General features: G+C 49.7%; 1 protein-coding gene across 2 annotated transcripts in view; it reads left to right on the top strand.

Annotated features, from left to right (window-relative positions):
* The first annotated feature begins 1606 nt into the window (after positions 1–1606).
* Positions 1607–21986, top strand: part of Ntn1 (netrin 1) — a 191299-nt gene continuing 170919 nt past the window's right edge. The window contains exons 1-2 of one of the 2 annotated variants that reach the window (XM_029483605.1): positions 1607–1755; positions 15702–16783. In XM_029483605.1, coding sequence (XP_029339465.1) covers positions 15766–16783 — 1018 coding nt within the window. In that variant the 5' untranslated portion in view covers positions 1607–1755; positions 15702–15765. Of the gene's footprint in view, positions 1756–14954; positions 15282–15701; positions 16784–21986 lie in introns of those variants that run through there. The other variant, XM_029483604.1, reaches the window with a different exon arrangement.

Here is a 21986-nt window from a genome sequence, read left to right as displayed (position 1 = left end):
TGGAACTCACTTTGTAGACCAGGCTGGCCTCGAACTCAGAAATCTGCCTGCCTCTGCCTCCCCAGTGCTGGGATTAAAGGTGTGCGCCACCACGCCCGGCTAAGCAGGTACCCTTACATGCACATATATAAAAATAAATTGCTGGTTATGGTAGCCATATAATATGTGACCATATTCAGCATATTTTATATATATATATATATATATATATATATATATATATATATATATATATCAAAGAAAGCAGCACAAAAGAGGCTGAGATAGGAAGATTCCCAGAGTTCCAGGCAGGAAGATAGTTAACCAATAACTAGTAACAGATAACCATGCCTTGTTAATCGCACTGGTCCCCTGCTATGTTTTAGTCGCAGTGGACAGCAAGAACGTCAGCTTCTGTCTGGTGTGTTGCTAACAGCATCCCGCTTCACAGTGTGAGTGAAAGGCTGAGCCTCCAGAATCCTGTATCTAACCAGTGGCCTGTAAACAGAGGCATTCCAAGAAATGTAAAGACTTCAAAAGTCATCAGAGGTACAGTGGTGTGACCTCTAATTCCTCCACTCTGGGGGCTGAGGCAGGTGGAGTCAAACTGGAGCTGCATTGCAAGACCTGTTTTGAAAAAGAATAAACACTGCTCTTGGTGATAGAACCTTTAATCCTAGCGCTGGGGGGAGGCATAGGTAAGTGGGTCGCTGTGAGTTTGAAGCAAGCCTGATTTACATAGTAGGGAGCTCCAAACCAGACAGGGCTACAAACTGAGACCCTGCCTCAAACAAACAAACAAACAAACAAACAAGCACAAACAACCCAAAGTTCTCTACCAAATGCCTCTCACCCAAGGTTAGTCACAGAAGAACTAGTGAAAATAGGGCTCAGAACAAGGAAGGCTGCTGCGTAAAAGGAATGTCAGTCAATAACAAAAACAAACAAACAAACAAACAAAGTTAATACAGTACGAAGTGTCAGTGAATACTATTGATATAGGAGTCCCACAATGTAAATGTTTAATAATAACTTGAAACTCAAATTCTAGTTGAGCTCTGCCGCGGTTTTCCAGGTGCTAGAGTCAGGTGTGAACCCCCTAAGGTGCCCAGTCTTAGAGAAAGGGCAGCGGAAAGGTGTGTAGCGCTCTCCAGAGAAAGGTAGAGAGCCTTTCTCCTCCTCTCCCGTGACCTTAAATTCCGCTCCCTCAGAGGTGTAAATGACCCATTTCCGAGAGTTAATGGAGACAGTTCTCCATCTCTTTAGTCATTTAAATGGTAATTGCTGATCAGATACCAACCTAGCATCAAGGTCCACTTTGCTTGACTTGAAGGGAGGGGGCATAAATCACTTCTCCTTGGACAAGACCCTCTGCTCGCCCATGCACATTCCTAGCTCCTGGCCAAACACTAATTTCTTCAACTCCCAGACCAACCCAAAGCTAAGGTGAGTGGCTGGTTTTCCCTTGGGTAGTTAATGTGTCTCTAATTACGTTTGTCCTATCTTCCATAACTGTCCGAACTCCTTCATGGCCCCCAGTTTAAAGCTAACCTGACAGGCCGCAGGACCGGAGCGAACCATTGAGATCTGGCAGCGTGACCCGTGAGCGAAGAACCGCGCGAAGGGCCGGGCAGGCGTGACACCACCTGGCGGAACCCGGGGGAAGAGTCTTAAAAGAGGGCGCTCCTCCGCTCCCGGAGCAATCCAGCAGGATCTACCCAGTGCTACCCTCCGCTGCCCAGCAGTCCCGTCCACCACCACCCGCCCCCACCGCAGGTAAGTGTCACGGGCCGTGGAGACAGCCTAGAGTCTGCCCCACGCTGGATAGCTCTGTCTGGGGCTGCTATCGGAGGGTGGCGCCCAAGTTTTTGGAAGGCCGCGGAGGGCAGCTTCAGCACGAACTGCCTGCCTGCCGGGGGTCGGAGGGGGTGGCCCTGGACTGGGGCGGTCAGGAGGTGGCCACCCGGGGCGGTGCACAGAGACAGCCGCCCGCGCGCAGCAGGAAGCACACCCGAGCCACAGCCCGATGCACTTGGTGCGCTCTGGCAGCAGCAATGCCCGCCAGCCCCAGCCTGCTCCGGGCCGCGACCCCGGCTCTATGCCCACCCGCCCGCCCGTTCGCCCTGCGGTCGCTCACGGTCACACCGGCAGGTCGCGCTCGGCGTCTGGCCAAGCCCGCCGGAGTCCCGCCGCGCTCGCCCCTCGGGCCACCCCTCCCGGTCCTCTGCGCGCTGCGTCCCTCTCAGTCCCCATCTCCGGCCGCTCGCGATTTTCACACCTCCCAGTGCCCCGGCCCGGGCGCCTGATTCAGTGCTTAGTAATTAATTTGGCGTTTCAGAATGGTCAGCGGGCTGGATAATGGGCGCATTCATACCCCGGGCTAATCTGAACAGAGGTGGGAAGAAAGGCTTTCACAGACAGAAAATGCCATTCGCCAAGAGCTCAAAGGGGCTGTCACTCCCAGAATAAATCGCCGCCGCGCCCGCCGGCTCCTCTGCCCATTTCCATACAGCCCCGGCCCGCGCCTCGGACCCGCCGGCCTCCGCCTGCGCTCCCCGGAATCACTCGCCGAGGGCCTTCGACGGGAAAGTCCGGATAGAGCTGGACCCAGGCTCAGGCCGAGACGATTCTGGAATCAGGAAGCTGGGGTTAAGGGCACCGGGGACAAAGAACTAGATTAGAAAAATCAAGTGCCGTGTTAGAAGGAGGCGCAGCTAATTTAACACAAGGATCACTGCTCCAAAACTGGTCAAAAGCGTCGGTGGGTGCCCGAGGTCACACCGTGAGATCTTAGCTGTCCTAAATCGCGACTGTAATGAAAAGGCTGTGTAGAAATAGGGCCCGGCTGGTGCAACCCCTACCAGAACGAGACTTTATTTTGGGTTCTTTGCAATATTTTGTCCTTCATTTGCCCCTGGGGTTAAGGGGAAATAGGAATTCGCGTGGCATCTGTACAGCTCGGCACTTCTGCTTGGACCAGAGAATTTTCTCGAGGCTGGGGCTTTTTCTTTAAGTGGTTTCTTAACTCAAGAATAGCCCCCACTTTGACCCCCCCAAAGCCTTTTGGTTTGAATGTTGAGGCCTTTCCCTGGCGCTGTTCCTTGTCTTCCGGTACAATGGGATTCTGCGTTCCAGCCGCAGCCCTAATGCCCATGAGCAGGGGTCTTGAGGGCTGAGCTGGCTTCCCTCCGTCCAGAGAGAAGTTCCTGGGAGTTGACTTTTCGGAGGACAGGGCTCATTGTGTGTCCACCTGGCTGGGTGGATTTGGCTCCTCCACAGGCTGGACCAGCAAAGAAAGGGCTGGGAAGAAGGGGGGGGGGGCGTTTCTGGAAAGGTCTGGGTGTGCCCTGAGATGGAATTCCATGCCACTCACCAACTTCTGACTGGAAGTCACTCCTCCCTTCTGAGGCTCAGTTTCCTCGTTTGCAAAACAAGGATAAATGAGATCACAGTTGGCCCCAAGTGCTGGAGGCTCCGAGTAGAAGGATCCCACACACTACCCACACCTCCAGCCACCAGCCTGGAGAGCACACACCCCTGGCATCTTCCCAAGGCTTCACCAACACCTCCTTGGAGTGTTAGCAACCCCGCATTTTCTTTCAGGATGGCTCCGCCCACCCCTTGCTGCAACTGGGTACTAGACACAAACTCTCCTACAAACTGCTTTCTAAGGGTCTCTAGGTCTGGGGGGGGAGGGCATAGTCAGAATGCCACATTAATTTATTTAAATCTGTATACACTTAGGCTTTTACATTTTTATTATCCTCTGCTGTGTAGCCTGCACTCCCTGTTTATGGAACTCACAGGACAACTAGTGAGAGGCAGTTCTCTCCACCATGTGGGGGCCTGGGAATCAAACTTAGGACATCAGGCTTGCCGGCAAGGGTTCTAATCCACTGATCCAGCTCACCAGCCCAGAACACTATATTTTAAATGAACTTCCCAAAATATCGATACCAATGGTACAGGGACCATAGTAAAGATATGCAGCCCATAGTGGGCTCTTCCCAGGCTCACAAACTGATTGCTCTCCAATAGCTCTTATTTGATCAGCAAAAGCAGACCGGTGGCATAATGAGTAGAGCCTATTTCTAGAAACTACTGTCAAGTCCCAAGAATGTGCAGCCAATCAGAGCAGTAATGGAGGAGCTCAGCATCCAACCAGGTGGAGAATGGCCTAAGAAAGCAATAGGCTGAGTGGACATTGAGTCCCCCAAACCAGCATGCTAACCCCTTGCACACTGCCAGCACTGCACAGACAGAACAGCTATGTTCAGAGGTTCCCATAGCAGGGAAACCTGTCCATAGCACAGACAGAGCAGCTAACCACAGTGGGACCTGGGCCAGCAGTAACCCAGGGGTGAGCCTAGAAAATGTAGCACCTGACCTTTTGCCACCCTGGGCCAGAAAGGCACAGGATAGGAGAGGGTGTGAGGTGGCAGAAAGGACTGGAAAAGTGAGAGGCAGTGGGCAGGGGGAGCAGAAAAAACTGCTAGGAGCAGAAAGGGGCAGGGGAGGGACCAGTCCCTATTTATGTAAGCCATTTGTAGCTGTGGATTGTAAAACCGGGCAGGATCCTCAGGAGTAATTCATAGTGTTTGGACAAGACAAACATTGTTCTGCTTTAAACAAACCTCCAGAAAGGTCAGCTTGGTCCATCCCTTTGCTGTGAGTTGCTGAGACTATCCAGATGATGAGAAAATCAGATCTTAGGAGAAAGGGCCCAGGCAGGAGGTCTCTTGAGCCCTTGGTATTCTGGGTAATGCTACCCAGTACAAGAAGGGAGCCTTGGCTCCTGGTGAAAGAGCTTGGATCCTACCTTGGAGCCAAGGGACACTGGACACATCTGTGCACATCACAGATGATGAGATTGCTGTGGATCATCCAAGTTCTGCGGCAAAGCCAAGACTTGCCATGTCGGTGAGGAACTGATGGAAAAAATAGTTCCTAGAGGAAGAACTGAATTAGACCCCAGTAGTCTCTGCTCCAGATATGCTGACTAAGAAACCTATGTTCTGTACATGCAGACATTCTAGCTGGGCCCTTCTAAGTTCACTTAGCAAATAGATTTTTTTTTTTTTTTGGTGCCTACTCTGCAAAGCTCTGTGCTAGATGTTTGGGATACACTAATGGGCAGCCATTCGTGGAGCCTACAGCCAGCCCAATTTGTGGTCTCCATCTCTGTCTTTCCTAAGACAATTTCACAGCCAACTTCTCCTTCACCACCACAACCTTCTAAGCACCCAAGTCTCTCAACAGTGAGCAAAGTGTAGCTGCCACTGTGGTTATCGGTCCTGACTGCATGATTTCCCCAGTTCCCAGTTGCAGAATACATTTTTTATTGTTATCTACCATTTTTATTATCTTATTAATTAATAATTTATTAATGTTGTCCAGTCTCTGTGATGTCTGTTATCATCTCCCCATACATGAACTCCCATTGCCCAGAGTAGTGTGTGTCCCTCTCAAGAGAGTGGTCCCCTTGCCGATGGCAGTAGTGCCTGGCTAACTGGTTCTTCCTGAATTAGAATTGGTTAGTGCTTCTGACACTTCAAGGTCTTTTGAATGTGATTTTGCTTTATAGAGTTAGGGATTATACTTAGTGCCTTGCACTTGCTAAGTATATTAATATTAGTTACTGTGACCAAATGTCCTGACAAAAAAATAATTTAAGAAAGAAAGGGCTCATTTTGGCTCACAGTTCACAGCTCACAGTTTGGGACAGCAGCAGGAACTTAAGGAAGCTGGCCACACTGCTCCCATAGTCAAGAAACAGAGAGAGACAAATGCTTGTGCTCCGCTCACTTTTAAAAACACAGCCCAGGGGCTCAGCCTAGGGAATGGTGCCTCTCACAGTGGGCGGGTCTTCCCACCTCCATTAATCTAATCAGTATAATCCCTCGAATACCACACCCAGAATCCCTTCTCCCAGGTGATTCCAGTTCTCAATGAGTTGACAATTGAGACTAATTGCCAACCTTCTAGACAAGAACTTTATCCCTGAGCTTTTTCCTCAATCTTCTGTTACCCACAAAAGAAAGGGCAGAAGGAAGGACAGAAAGGAGGGTTTCTATCCTTATTTTTTCTAGAGGAAGCCTGCACTTAGGAAGGTGAAGTGCTTTGCTGAGAATCACAGGATGTTAATGCAGGTGCACAATTTTGGGTCTGCTGACCACCCAAGGAGTTCCCTGTGAGACCCCATAAGCCAGGTGCTCAGCCTCGGGCATGGCAGTGACCTCCTAGGCTGAGCTTTGTCCATCAGCTGTGTGTAGTCTCTGGCATCATTCTAGGACTGGCATGGTGGCCTTGCTGATGTCAGCTTCTGTAGTGAGAGGAAGGGGCTCCCTCCTGCCCCTCCACCAATCCTAGTTTCCTTTGACACCTTATTATGGTTGAAATGTCCATGTGCTTACCCAATCTGTTTGGAGTCAGTGATCCGTGTCTGTTCTCCTCCTGCACTGCCTGCTGGAGTCAAGTCTCTAGATTTTCTCCATGTGATGTAGAAACCGGTAATACCTCATTTTACTGACGTTTGGGAAAAGTAAAGTGGTTCCATCTAATTGAATTTTGTGGTTAACAGAAGCTTAAACCTTTAAGCATAGAAACTTTCTAATGTCACCATTTTTCAATAAAAGGAACTAATTTCCCCATCAAAATCATGATTTCTTTCCCCCCCTATCCTCACCACCCTCCTCCCGACACACACACACCTAACTTAGCAGTGTAGAAGGAGAGCAGGTGTTCTCTGGGTGGGGTTGGATGTGTAACCCATAAGCCAGTCCATGACTTAGAGTCACCTCTTGGGTATATCAGTGTTGAAGTTGTTTGCTCAGTCTCCTGGCCTGAGTTTCCTTCTTTGTAATCTCAGGGTTGGGAGGGGGCACCAGAAGAAACACTAAGGCCGGCCACTGACTTTACACAGTAACACCCTTGGGAATTCTGGCCTGCACCCCCAGGTTGGTCTGCAATATATTCTTCTGTTTGCTCAGTGTATCAACCCAGCAGTTACTAGTCATGAAGGACCCTCCTCTGGGAGTTCTCTGACCCCCTGGAAGAATGGAGGGTTTCTGACCCCAGATTATAAACACCTTGAGTGAGGAACTCTGGAGGCCCCTGTTAACCAGAGCTCTTTCTAATGCCAAAGTCACCATTCACTCACTTGGGGCAGGGCTCTGAATCGGGAAGGATGCTTCCAACTGGACTCCAGCCAATGGGTTCACAATACCTAACTATAAAGAGCAACGCCTCAGAAACTCAGAACTCAGCATTGAGAGGAGGTTAGGAACAGCAAGGGGAGACCACTGCCTATAGCAAGAGGACCCAAAGAACTGGAGGAATGTGTGAAGACCAGAGTGTTACCGGTTCCTTTTGGTTTCTTGTATTTACCACAAACCTTGCAATTTTTTTTTATTGTGGTGGGGGACACTTATGTTACATTGGTCTAAATTTCAAGGGGATGGGAATAGGGGATGGGGTGTCTCTTTCAAAGGCAATTGATAAACGTGAGTAGTGATGTGGCATGCATATGTGCATACGTGGAGGGAACCTACTGGCATTTAGAGGCCAGGGGCCAGAGACACTAAATGTTCTATAGAGGGCAAGACCACAGGAAAGGATTATGGCAACAGGCACCTGGGTGGACTCTGTTCTTAAAGAAACACTTTGTACTGAATCTTGAAGGAATACCTTTCCTATCTTAACTATTAACCTTCCATTCTTTTCCAAATTACTTGTGCCCAGATACACCTGTTTGTGTCCTGCGTCCGTCCCCCACAGGATGTTTGTCTTGGCATCTGAGATGGCATCACTCCAGGGTCATCTCTAAGCCAGCAAATCTCAGCCAGGGCATCTTCTCCTTCTGCTGTAAATGTTAATGAGTGGAATCCCAGTCCTGAGCCCCCCACAAGTTTCTCTACCCTGGACCTATCCTTTCATTTGCACCCTTTGTTTCCTTCCTGTGGGAGGCTCTCCCATCCATGACAAAGCCTCCCCCACTGTGACCCAGTTTCTTTATTTTAGGAGGACCTTGGGTGGGATCGTGTCAAAAGTGTTTTTGCAAATGAAAATAAATGACATCTGCTGGGTTCTCTTATCCACATGCATTTTCCCTGCTTCAAAGAGCCCTGGTAGATGAAAGGATTGGGTGGATTTAGGATTTGTACTGATTTCTGTGCTCAACTCAACTCAGGAATCCTCAACCAAGAAACCTGCACAAGGTGGGGTTTGACCTAGAGATGCTGACAAAGGATCCCCAGTAAAGGAGGACTCCCCAGAACCCTGAGCATCACACAGGCAGGCCTGTAACTTCCTCTCCAGAACCCTCCAGGGACCTGCAAGTCCCTTGAGCAGGACCCATGCAGCCAGACTGGTGAGCCAGACTCCAGAAAGCTCGACATGAAAGGACCCCCCCCCCCCAATTCTTCCAGGCTGAGAGATCTGGCAAGTAGATCTGAGGGTTGCAATTATTAAAAACAAGACAGGCTGGGGCTTGGGTGTAGCACTATCCTAGCATGTGTGAGTCCTTACATTAGATCCCCAACACACACACACACACACCCCCCAAACAAAAACCCATCATATATGAAACATCCTCACTTTTCAAATCCCTATAACAGGCCTATAAAAATCAGATGTAGTTCCTTCCGTTTCAAAATGATTAAAGTGATTCCCTTATGGGTAGAGTAACTTGTTTAAAGTTTCACCAAATGCAAGTTGGAGAACAGAAATCAAGTACTAGCTTAAACCAACTTCTTTGCATTTTTCAAGGAAACATCAGTTTAGAGAGGCCAGATGCCCCCACATTGCCTCTGACTACAATTTCTGGACCATGTTGGGGTCCCAGGAACCTGGTCCCCTAAGTCTGTCTTCTAACCTGCAGCAGAGAGGTGCTCAAATTCCAGTGGATTCATGCCAAAGCTCACACTTCCGGCAGACCTCAAGTTCCTCTCTCCTTCCCCAGCATTGAGGCCTCAATATTGACACCTTGTCCATAGGTGCTAACAGCTCCACACTCTGGTATCGGGCTCTATTTTTTTCCCCTTTTTGATACAGGGTTTCCCTATGTAGTCCTGGCTGTCCTGGAACGCACTCTGTAGACCAGGTTGGCCTCGAACTCACAGGGATTCTCCTGCCTCTGCTTCCCACACACTGGGATTAAAGGCGTGCACCATCACTGTCCAACTCAGACTTTTTTAAAAATTAAGATTTATTTAGTTAATTTTGTGTGTATGCGGGTTTTGCCTGCAAGCATGCCAATGTCCCATGTGTGTGCCTGGTGCCCATGGAGATCAGAAGCGGGAGTTGGACCTCTTGGAGCTGGGGTTACAGATGGTAGTGAGCTATTATGTGGGTGCTGGGGATTGAACCTGGGTTTTCTGGAAGAGCAACAATTGCTTTTAACCACAAAGGCTCTCCAGCACCAATAAAACTATTTTAGTTCCAATATCTGTTCCTGTCCTTACCCACGATGGGTTAATTATCTCCCTGTAAAATAGAAATAATGAAATCCTAACTCATATCTCATGAGAGGACTGTGTGCCCAGTAGGCACACCACATGCTTGGTTTCAGAAGTAAAAGCCATACTGGGAATAATGGTTCATATTGGTCATCACAGTACTTGGAAGGCTGAGGCAGGAGGATCTCAAGTTAAAGGCCAAATTGGGCTAAATGGTAAAACCAAACCAAGTAGGATCTGTGTGCTGGGTTGGATAGCTCAGTGGTAGAATGCTGACTTAGTATGTATAAGACCCTGGGCTCTATCCCAAACACTGAAATAAAAGCTAACATAAAGTGATAAATGCATAAGACAGAGCTCTTGGGTATTTAGGAGATGGAGGCCATGCCACTCCCTCCTCTGAGGTCTGTTCTGCCTCCTTGGTCTCTTCCTCCCAGACCCTAAGCCTTGACTCTCTGTGCCCCATCTCTTGGCTATATCCTCTGAATTTTCATCCTGTTCACGGAATGTCCTTCCCTGCCGCGTATGCTGCCACACAGCCCACCTTCGTGGGGGCCCCACTCCTCCTGCATCCAGTTTTGGGTAGAGGCCTCCTTAGTAACCTCCCACCATGTTTCTTTGTCTTCCTGAATCCTCTCCTTAGCTCTGTCCAGAGGTCTCAGAGAGGGCAGAATGTACCTTAGCAGCCCTTTCTAAAGTGAAGGTAACTGAGCAACCATTTTAAATGTCATTGATTTCAATTTCTTTCTTTTTTTAAGTATAGAATAGAGTTTATTTAGGGCATGCGGAGGGGAGTTAAGAGGGTAGCAGAGGCAGCGAAAGGCAGAGAGGAGGAGAGAGTAGATAAGTGGAGGTCGGCCATGGCCACGTGAAGAGAGGGGGAAGGGAAGGTGAGCAAGAGGGCAAGATGTAAGAGAGTGTCAGAGGGTAAGAGCGATGTGAACTTTTTGATGCTGCAATTGAAATAGCTATATATATAGTTCTTGGCCAAATGATCGTGCAGCACAGCTGTCCATTAAGGTTTACAGGGGCCGCAGAGGTCCTGTGCCCATGGGTGTGTCCCAGGACTGTGGGGGCTGTTATCTACTGCCTTTCTTCCAAAGGCGCATCAAGCCCACTGGGCTCTTTCTTTATTCTTCCCAGCAAGCCATTGTCTTTATCTTAGGGAACAAGGACATAATGCAGTCCCGGTGCCCTCAAACCTCTGGTGTGACTGCCCTGCCCCCACTCCCACCTGATCCTGTCACTTCCTATTTCACTGAGACCTGGGAAGCTTTCGGGCCACCTGACTGATCACATTGCCACCTCTCGGGCGGGCTCCTTTCAATCACATACGGCATGTTCCGAATAGACTTATCTTATAAACAATGGGAAGCCCAGGCCTCCCGTCCTCCCGTATCACCTTCCTGCTAGGCCCCCCCCCCCCCACTTTCCTACTGCTTGTCAACGCGGCTTTCTGGAAGCTGTCCACACTTGCTATCTCTCCTTTCTCACCTCACTTTCACTCCACAACCTAAGGTGGACTGGCTTGTGTCCTCACCACTCCACAGCAATGCCCTGTCAAGGTCACCAGTGGCCTTTTCCCTTCAGAACTTATCTTGACCTTCAAGGCAAGGGGAGGCGATCACTGCACCCCATTCCTTTACAACACTCTTGCTCATCAGTTGCTTGGACACCTGAGTCCCCAGATTCTTGTCAGGCCACCCCAAGTTTCCATATTGCTCCATTCTTCCTTTCCTATCTTGTTTCATCCTTGAGCTTTGCAGGTAGGGAAGGCTGTAAGCCCGGGATGGTGGCTCCTCCCTCCTAACGCATTCCTTGCCGAAACACCTGGGAATTTGCTTTCTCACCCAAGAGCTCCTCTGTTGTTTTGAACTCATTTGTACCCTGGATCCCGCTGCTCTGAGCCCGACATGCCTTCCTGGGGTGTATTTATAACCCCCACTTGGAGAAGGAACACTTGGACATCTGTTTTGTTCATTTGTCTCCACAAAAGGCAGCATGCTTCCGAAAGGGACACTGACAACTGAAGAGTGTACTGGGAGAGACTGTTGGCTGGTCAGAAATCCAAGTTCCATGAAGTCACTGAAAGAAAGAAAGAAAGAAAGAAAGAAAGAAAGAAAGAAAGAAAGAAAGAAAGAAAGAAAGAAAGAAAGAAAGAAGACTATTTTGCCTAGGAGAGAGCAGGGTGGGGTGGGGGTGGGGTGGATTTTGAATAAAGGTAAAGAAAGAAGTTCTAGTATGTTCCAGAAGATCTAGATCCCTTAGATTGCAGCTCGAGGACTGTCTTGCCTAGCAGGAAGAACTAAAGAAGATCAAGTTAGGCTTTAAATGATGATAAAAGTAAAAAGCGCTGTCTCCCTATTCCCTGCTGAAGCCCACTGGTCTAGCACTGCAGAAAACCCACAAGCCACCACGGAGGGTAATTTCAAACTCACCGTCTCCCAAACTTGCTGTCTCTCAAGATCCATCAAAAGCTCTCTGGAGAAACAGCAAGGCTAGAACTCTGTACTCCCACTTTTTGGCTGCTCCAAGATGTACCGAGATCAGAGGGAGCTGAGCACCCCAATCTATTCCTTTTCGACCCCTCCCGGAGAGACTGTGTTTTCCTGACTTGTTTTGGTGCGATGCCATCCGCCTATTTGCAGGGCCGATCCCAGCGTCTGCCCCTAGGAGCTCTCGGCTGTGACCATTAGGGGGATGTTTGCTCATTACCTCACACTGTGTTCCCTTTATGAGGCCCCCCAGGAGAAATTCCTGTCTGATTTTAGTACCGAGAAGAGTTGTAATTCTCTTGAGCCATGGCTCTGTTTTTATCTCATGGACACTGGGACTTGTGTAAGGGACATGGTCTCCTTTTCATTTTGGCTGCGGGAAAGCTTAGGAACAAATTGGTTGCCCACCCACAGGAGGAGAATAGGCCATCCCCGGGTGAATTTTGGCATTATTCCCGTGTCTACTTTGTCTTCCCTTTGCCTTTTTCTCTCTTAGATTTCCTTCCTATTGTGTTATAGAAAATTGAGAACATAACAGCAAAGATAAGTCAACATCACGAGTCACTTCCCTCTCAAGACAAACCCACTACTGACACTGTCTTCTAATGAACACTTATATATATGACACTAGATTGTCCACGTTTTTCCAGCTTGCTTTTTCCAATGTCACAAAACTCTTACCACATAATTAAATGTTCTTGAAGTAATTAAAATTTTCTGTGTTGCTTCAGTAATTTAATACTGATAAATTCATAATGCTTCTTTATCCACCGTATGGCTGGCTTTCTGTATATGTGTCTATTTATTCACACAGTATTAGCAGCTGAATCAAGGGCCTTTTGTGTGCTAGGTAAGCACTCTACCAGAAAGCTACACCCCAGTCCTGGCTTTATGTGTATTCACATACATGTAGCAGGTTATTTGAGTTGTTATGTAATTACACTATGTAAGCATATGTGCTATAAGTTGTAATAGTCCTGTGTGTCAACTCATTTGATGCTCATGATTCTGTGAGGTAGAGATATTGGTATCCCCCTTTTATAGGTGAGAAAGTCAAGGCCGAGAAAGATGCAAAGACTTGACCAGGCCACGCAGCAGAGGCACTAGTTGGATGCAGGCACTCTGGCTCCAAACTGTGTTCTTCCAAGTGCCCTGTCTCCTTCCAGCATACCACTGAGATGTCAAAGTCCACCATGGTTAAACATTTCTTGTAATCCCTTTCGCCTCATTTCTGATTTATGTTATTTTGCTGTGTTTTAAGTACCCCTGTAACTCACCTGCAATCCTCTCTACCACAAGGCAAGGCATAAATAAACAGCACAGAGTGGTAAACGACATAAACAGGCAAAGCTAAAACACAACCCCAGGGACCAAGGGTGAGTCCAGACTGTCCCCGAAATGACATGGATTTATTTCCTTGGGCTGTAGCTGGCCTGCCTCCCTGGAAGAGCTGGCTTGGGTGGCCAGCTCTCAGGAAGACCAGGAAGAAGGGCCTTCGTCCAAGGAGAACAAGCTGGGCCAGCCCGTCCCCGAGGCCCTTTCTTAGGTTCTCAGAGTCTATGAAAGTGGAAGGAACAGAATGAGGCGGGCTGAAGCAAGGAAGCCCTTGGGCCAGAATCAGGAGTGGAGTTTTTCTGTCTGGGTCTGTTATTGAATCATATTTTAAATGAGAAAGAAACTTAACAGAAACTAGTTTCAAGCTCGCAGCTGGGTAGATTCTCACCTCTGAACTCTGGCTGTAGCTGCAAGACAGCCAAAGGTTACCATTCTTGTTCACAATCCTTTTGTTAAAGCAACAGAGAACCAGGCCAGAGGCTGGGTGGCCTGAGGACACCCCAGGAGACTGTAATTGCTTGAGGTTATCCATTAGACAAATGTGGTGATAGAGCTCTTGTTTCTTTGAGATGGGGTATGTTCCCCATGCTGGCCTTGAACTCCTGGGCTTAAGATAGTTCTCAAGCCTCGGCCTCCAGAGTAGCTAAAGTGGCAAGAGCACACCACCCATAGGAGAACACCACTGCCTCAGGCCAGGAGCCCAGATTACTGTAATATATATATATATATATATATATATATATATATATATATATATACACACACACACACACACACAAGTAGCCAGAAATTTGGGGAAGTTATCCCTAGCCCCTGAAGCCTCCACATCCTTAGCTGAAAAGTAGAGTCAATTGGTACTATGCAAAGCTATTGTGGGAATCTCCCTAGGGATATTTAAAAAAAAAAAAAAAGGATCTAGGAGGTGCCAAGTCAGCTTCACAGGACCTCGGGAGAACTGAACTGGCCCCATCTCTGAAGTTCAGGATAGACCTGAGTAGGCCACTATCCAGGTGCGTCCGAGCTTCTTGGCCTTTAGCCTCCAATCTACCACAGCTTCCAGGCCTAAAAGAAAATTGGCAGTGACAACTCTGTGAGGTTTAGGCGCTGCCTCTTGTTGCCCCCCCCCCCCCATCCCCTAGAGCCTAGGGGCAGAAAGTTCACATCCCTTTCCAGTTCCCCTTCCTCACGCCTCTGGGGCCCAGTGCCCATAGGGACAAGGCCCTGAGCGTAGTGCCACCGGAGCCACCAGGCTGGGTTGGAGGAAGGCTGGACCTCGGCGAAGAAAAGAAAACAAACACAGATGTGTTTGGCTGGGACCGGGAGGGAGAAAGCCGTTCTCGCCCCCACCCCACCCCCACAGGGTGCGCGCCGGCCCTGCCCCCTCTCCGGGGTTTCCCCGGGCGCTCCTCTCGCTTTCTCTTTGTCTCTGCTGTTCTTTCTCCGGCTCCCAGGTTCCCACCCGCTCGCTCTCGCCCTCTGGAGCATCCCGGGCCCGTTGGCTTTAACTTTCTTCTTCCCGGGGTTAAAACTTTGCTCGCAAGCGGGCGGCTGCTTGCCGACGTTATTGGCCGGCGCCCCGCCCGGCGGCCCCGCCCCCGCGCTCCCCTCCGCCCCCCACTCCTAGCGCGAGTGGTGGCGGCGGCGGCGGCGGCGGCGGCAGCGGCAGCGGCAGCGGCAGCGGCGGGCGGCGGCAGAGCCTTCGGGGGCGTGCGTGCGTGTGTGAGTGCGCGCCAGAGAGCGTGAGTGTGTGTGTGTGCGCCCCGGGCGGGCAGGGCAGCACTCGGACCGCGGCGGGAGCCGGGCGGCCGCGTCGTCACTCGGGAGGAAGAGGCGGCGGCGGTGGCGGCCGGGGCCGGGGCTGGGGCAGCGGCGGCCGCGCCGGGCATGGAGCTGGCAAGCCCGCGTTGAGACAGGACGCTCTTGCTAGCCGCCAGCGAGAGGCTCTCTGCCGTCCGGCGCGCGGGCTCCCCGGCTTGGGCCAGGCAAACTTTTCTTTCTGTTTTGCCATCACTTAGAGGTAAAGTCTCCTACGCGGAGTCCCCAGCGGGGACGCGACTGGGAAGGGGGCATTTATGAAGGACCCCAGGTGGCAAGAGAAAAGGACGCTGAGCCGTGCGGGGTTGGGGGATCTGGAGCCCTGCTGCGCCTGAGACTTAAGGGAGCAAGGCAAATGGGCATAGCTGCGGAAGGGCAGACGGGCGCGGGCATGCTCCTCGGTTGGCCGGGAGGCTGGGGAAGCCGGGAGGAAGGGGCGCGGGCGGTGCAGGCTTGGAAGCCCCTGCGCTCGGGGTCCCCCGGACTTTGGGGGAGGAAAGTGGGCAGTCTCGGGGTTGGTACCCCGGGGAGCGGGGCACTTGCTCGCCACTCCACCGAGGGCTGTTGGGCGTGGGGCGGGCTGGCTGCTGGCTGGCTGAGCGCGGCTCCCCTCTCTCCGCAGGCGCCTGGTGCGGCGGGCGAACCGACTCCTCGGCGCGGCGGGGCCGGGGCAAGCTGGCCACGGCATGATGCGCGCTGTGTGGGAGGCGCTGGCGGCGCTGGCGGCGGTGGCGTGCCTGGTGGGCGCGGTGCGCGGCGGGCCCGGGCTTAGCATGTTCGCCGGCCAGGCGGCGCAGCCTGATCCTTGCTCGGATGAGAATGGACACCCGCGCCGCTGCATCCCGGACTTTGTCAACGCGGCCTTCGGCAAGGACGTGCGCGTGTCCAGCACCTGCGGCCGGCCCCCGGCGCGCTACTGCGTGGTGAGCGAGCGTGGTGAAGAGCGGCTGCGCTCTTGTCACCTCTGCAACTCTTCGGATCCCAAGAAAGCGCACCCGCCCGCCTTCCTCACCGACCTCAACAACCCGCACAACCTGACGTGCTGGCAGTCCGAGAACTACCTGCAGTTCCCGCACAACGTGACGCTCACTCTGTCGCTCGGCAAGAAGTTTGAGGTGACCTATGTGAGCCTGCAATTCTGCTCGCCGCGGCCAGAGTCCATGGCCATCTACAAGTCCATGGACTACGGGCGCACGTGGGTGCCCTTCCAGTTCTATTCCACGCAGTGCCGCAAAATGTACAACCGACCGCACCGCGCGCCTATCACCAAACAGAACGAGCAGGAGGCTGTGTGCACCGACTCGCACACCGACATGCGCCCGCTCTCCGGCGGGCTGATCGCTTTCAGCACGCTGGACGGGCGGCCCTCGGCGCACGACTTCGACAACTCGCCGGTGCTGCAGGACTGGGTCACGGCCACCGACATCCGCGTAGCTTTCAGCCGCCTGCACACGTTCGGCGACGAGAACGAAGACGACTCGGAGCTGGCGCGCGACTCCTATTACTATGCAGTGTCTGACCTGCAGGTTGGTGGCCGCTGCAAGTGCAACGGCCACGCGGCGCGTTGCGTGCGCGACCGAGACGACAGTCTGGTGTGTGACTGTAGGCACAACACGGCCGGCCCTGAATGCGACCGTTGCAAGCCCTTCCACTACGACCGGCCCTGGCAGCGCGCCACGGCCCGCGAGGCCAACGAGTGCGTGGGTGAGTGGGGCGCCGTGGCGCCGCGGGCGGTGGGTGGAGACGCGGGGGGGGGGGAGCTCCTGGACCTTGCAGCGGCGGGTTCTCCCGAGCGACATAGCCAGGAGTCCAAGCATCGCGGGATAGTGGGTTACGGAGACCTTATAGTTGCTTCGGGACGCGCGTTCCGAGACGTATGGGACCTGGGAGGGGTGAGATCAGAGCGGTCTGCCCGCTAGGCCGACACCCGGTGTTGCATCCTCTCACCCACTTCGAAACCAAGAGGCGGCTGGTGAAGTGGCCCAGGAGGTCGGGGGTGGAGGGAGTGGTTTGGAGAAAATTTGCCGACAGATCTTTCTAATCCCAGATCCAAACGGAAACACATTCACTGCCTTCCTCTCAGTTTGCTTAGTGCCTGGGGTTCACCTCCGCCCCATCCCCCTTTCCTAAGGCTGCAGCTGGGCGCGCGGTTGGGGACCGGGGACGTTCCAGAGCCACAACCACGAATCCCTTGGGAGAAGGCAGAGAGCTCCTTGAAGCTTGGAACCAGTTGGGTACCAAGCAAATGTCACTCGTGCACCCTCCAATTCTCTTTTTATGGTTTGATTTTTTTCTCCCCCCACCCCTGTTTGAACAGCGTGTTCGTGTTAGCAAGAGGAGAGTGATGTGATTTCAATTAATTACTATCTACAGGTTACAAAGGAGACCTCAGTGACTATTCTAAACTAATTCAATCCTGGACCAAAAAAGAAGTCTACCAGGTTTTTTGTTCGTTTGTTTGTTTGTTTGTTTTGTTTTTGTTAGCTCCGGGGTTTCATGAAATTGAGCAGTTTTGAATTAACTAAGGATCCTCTGTCTCGATTTTTAATGGAGTTTCAATTTCTGAAAGAGAAATCTGACAAATCCGGCATTGGTGAATATGCCTGGGTCAAAAAGGAGGATAAGAAAGGATATGTTCTACTTCTGAATTGTACAACTTTGTTGATGCAGAAACTCCCAGGCATCAGTTTTTCCCAAGACAGAGAGATGGGGGGGCAGGGAGACAGGGAAGGAGAGAGAGAGAGAGAGAGCCCACGTTTTCAGTATTAGATGTAAATGTCTAAATCTGACAGTGATTGTAATGAAAATCATTTAGCCCATAATGTGCCATTTGGTGTGCATCTTTTGTGAACATACGTATTTTTCCCCCTCTCCCTCCCAACCCCAGAGAGCCATTGCAAGTCTCTTCAATCACTTCACCCTCGGAGGCACATTGCAGAGTTTGCTGGTCCCCACAAACACACGTTTTGAAGTCTGGTTCTGATTAATTGTGTCATGTTGTTGTCGAATAGTTTGTGCCTCATGACTGTGGATGCAGGCTTTTGAGCAAGCGAATGGAAAACATGTCTCGGAGGGTCGGTTCACAGAGGCCCAGGCTGGAGCCCTGCTCTGCAGACGCCTGTGCCCCCTGTTGCACTGCAGGGCCTCCCATTTAAAAATGCAGTGCGTCCCAGCCTTTGCGGACCTAACTGTGGGTCCCCTAGCCTTCAAGGAATGGAAGAACTAGCTTCCAGGGAGAAGAGCCTTTTCAGCGTCTGCTCAGTGGTGGCATGCAGACTTCGTAGTGGTCTCGGAGAAGAAAGTGTCTTTGATCTGTTCAGTTCCCTGAGAAATGTTAGTTTTTTTCCCCCATCTCTTCTTCTCTTTGCCTTTCCTCTTTTCTTTTCTTCCTTTTGTGTGGAAAAACCCTTTATCGGCACTTAAAGGGATTCCCAGGGTTTTGCTATCAGTTTTAGTGTGTGTGTGCATATGAAAGATTTGGTCTCCAGCAGGGTTTTAATTGGACAAACGTGAGTGGCTGTGTTGGTGTGAACGATCTGGATCTGTGCTGTTATAGTGTTACTAGTGCGAAGCTTCCCACATCCGTGGTATTGATCATCCCTCACTCCCATCCCTCTCTGTCACTTAGGATTTGAAAACACAACCTGTTAGTTGTTATAATGATGGCCCTGGACTTGAAATAATCTCCAGTTTAGGATTTTTTGTATTTCCACCAAAGCACTAACTACACACAAATTGGATTGACCCCCCTCCCCCTTTTTGTGCCAAGTTGAGCAATCAACATATTAACTAATGTAATTAGCAAGTGGTTTTTGTTCAAAAAGTTTAATTAGGCCTAGTAAGTACATAATCTACATGACAAATGATCGGCTAACGATATTTTTTTCAGGGTTTTTACTGAAGTTATTTTAATTCTTCGTAGTTAAAGCATCTTTAAATCTTGCCAATTATTCAGTCATTTCATAAAAGCCAAGCTGACTAAACTCTGTTGAAGTTATTTATAGTTTCCTTTTTGAATAGATGTTCTGATACCTTGTAGATAGAACTGGGAACATCAGATTGAAGTTGCCATAAAGTCTTAATTGAAGTTCTAGTGATTTTTCCATCATTCTGTTAGAAAGAAAGCCAACAAGGACAATTTAGGAGTGATTTACAGCTAAAGGTCCAGCTTTTTATGAAAAGGCCCTGAAGTGGAGCTGTGTGGATGTATTAGGATTTGACAGGGATTCTGAGATCCTGAAGGGCACTGTGCGAGGAGAAGCATTGATAAATCCTTCACAGAGTAACTTTGTACCTCCAGCAACTCAGATGCCCGCCCCCTCCACATAAGCCCATTTTGTGAGTTTCACACTGTTGACACACGAATGAAGCCTCCCAGACTATTTACAATTAAGGCAAAGGATTGCAATTTTTTAATTAAAACAAAAATCACTCTTGATGAAACAACCAGCATCGCCGTGCTGTTCTGATTTTTCTTTAAGAAGTAATCAGATATGATTTATAATAGGCCTAAATTAGCCTCCACTCCCTCCTCAACCAAGTCCCTAAGAATTGAGACTACTGAGTGTCTTCCACAGAGGCCCAGCAACTTAGAGATTCCTAGGCAGTGTCCATGTCTCCTGTGTTTGCTCAGGCCAAGCGCTCATTTCAGTATTGCTTCAAGGCAAGTTTCTCTGCAGGGTAAATGCAAGCTGTTGTGAATGCAATTTTGGATTTCTTCTGGACAGAAAGTATTTCTGAAGTAGTATGAAAGAGAAGACTAGTATATATAGCCTTCCCTCTTGGACAGCTCTCAGCAGAATAACCATATGTTTTCTTCCACCCATATGCATTAGCAGCATTCCCATGCTTTTATACACATGTGCGTGTACACTGGCTGTGTAAAGACGCACCCATGCAAGCTGTGTGTGTTGGTGTACACTGAAGGGAAAATGCATGGACAGTTTTAAACCACCTGGATGTCTGGATCCTCCTCCCCCCTCTCCCTTTCTCTTTCTTTTGGAAAAAGAGCATCTAAAGACCATATTGTGTTTCATAAGTTATTGACATCGGTTTTAATCAGTGTCTCCCTGATATGTGAGCTGTGTTAGTATTTAGCGCCTGATGAAGCATGCTGTTTAATCTTCCTGTGGGGATGTCAACGTGAGCCTCTGCTTGGTTTGTGACAGGTTGAGATTATGAAAACTCGTTTTTCGACTCACTCTATGGCTTTACATTGCCTAGCTGTAACCGAAAACCCACACAAAAGACGCCTTTGCAAGATGAGCACCGTGCTGGCCTGGCCTCCTATGGTCATGGGTACCTGCAACATAATGCTCATAATTGTTTAAACATGGCTTTGAGGAGGGGTGCGGTCCAAATGGTGCAAGGAGCCCTGGTGCTTGGGGCACCCTTAGCATTTGTCAAGCAAGGGGGGTTATGTTGGAGGAGTTGCCATGAAACAAATCCAATACCCCCCACCCCGCCTGCTAAAGACCCTTGCTATATTAGAAGGCCAAAAATATTTGCTGGCTCGTCCAGAGCCTGGCATCTCACACTGTGGAAGAGTATATTTTTAATACTCATAGTAATTATTATAATTACTGTCATTATGATGATTAACTCTTGAGGGCTTATTCTTTGCCAAGCACTCACATTAATTTAGTTATTTGATCGTTGTGACTCGGCAAATAATGGGCACTATTATTGTCCTTATTTTAGAGATGGGGAAACCATGGCCTAGAGACATTGCATGGTTTACTCAAAGCCCGGAGATGGTAGGTGGCAAAGCTGGGCCTCGGGCCCTTTGATTACACTTTGTTTTATTGCATGTGCTGAACTGCATCCACACAGAATGGCTGCATGGCCGACTGAAAGAATGAATAAGTGCGTGTTATGTACACATAGAAGGAAAGGCAGAACAACCTGTTACTTTTTGCTAGAACTGGAGGTTGTTTCCTTAGGTATGTTGGCTTGTAATATACCATACTGTTATTGTACTATATTAATGCATACTTAAAGTTGCAGATAACTTCTCCTCTGTCATAACCAGTGGGGCTGGTGGGAGCTGGGAGAAGTATAATTGAAGAGGGTTCGTGTCTATCTGTCTGTCTGTCTGTCTGTCTGTCTGTCTGTCTACCTATCCATCCACCCATCCATCCATCAATCTACCTATTGGTATTAATCTGTATGAATTGAACCTGCATCTTGGTGCATGCTTGGTAAGTGCCTCGTTACCAAGCTGAGCTTATGTTTATTTGTGTTTGGAGGTCAGAGGACAACTTGCTGAGTTAATTCTCTTTACGCCATGTGCTTCCTAAGTTTTTTCTCCTTTGGTCATAAGGACAGGAGGCAGGCTCCTCTACTCTCTTAACTACCTTCTGGCTGACAATTTTTTTGGTTTTTTTGTTTTGTTTTGTTTTGTTTTAAATTTTTTTATTTTTTAATTTTTAGAGACAGGGTCTCTGTAGTTCTGGCTGTCCTGAAACTTGTGTAAACCAGGCTGGCCTCGAACTCAGAGATCCACCTGCCTCTGCCTCCCAAGCTCTAGGAAGATCATCTGTATTTGTTTTTGTTTGTTTGTTTAGACAGTGTTGATAAATTGCCCAAACTGACCTTAAACTAAAAAAAAACTTTTAAAAAGGTGCTATTTATTTATTATGCCTATGAGCAGTTTGTTGTTGTTGTTGTTGTTGTTGTTGTTGTTGTTGTTTTGTTTTGTTTGCGTGCATGTTTACAGTGCTTTGGGACCATCTGGGTGCTGGGAATCGAACCCAGGCCCCTCTGCAAGAACAAGTCCTCTGAACTACTGAGCTACGTTTTTAGTGCCATGGCCCTGAACCTTTGATTCCCCACCTTAGCCTCCTATATATCTGGGATGGTAAAAGCTGTGCGTCACCTGGCCCACAGATAACAAGTCTTGAACTCA

This window comes from Mus caroli, chromosome 11, assembly GCF_900094665.2.
Source record: "Mus caroli chromosome 11, CAROLI_EIJ_v1.1, whole genome shotgun sequence".
Lineage (NCBI taxonomy): Eukaryota > Metazoa > Chordata > Mammalia > Rodentia > Muridae > Mus > Mus caroli.
This window is presented reverse-complemented; position numbering and strand designations above follow the sequence as displayed.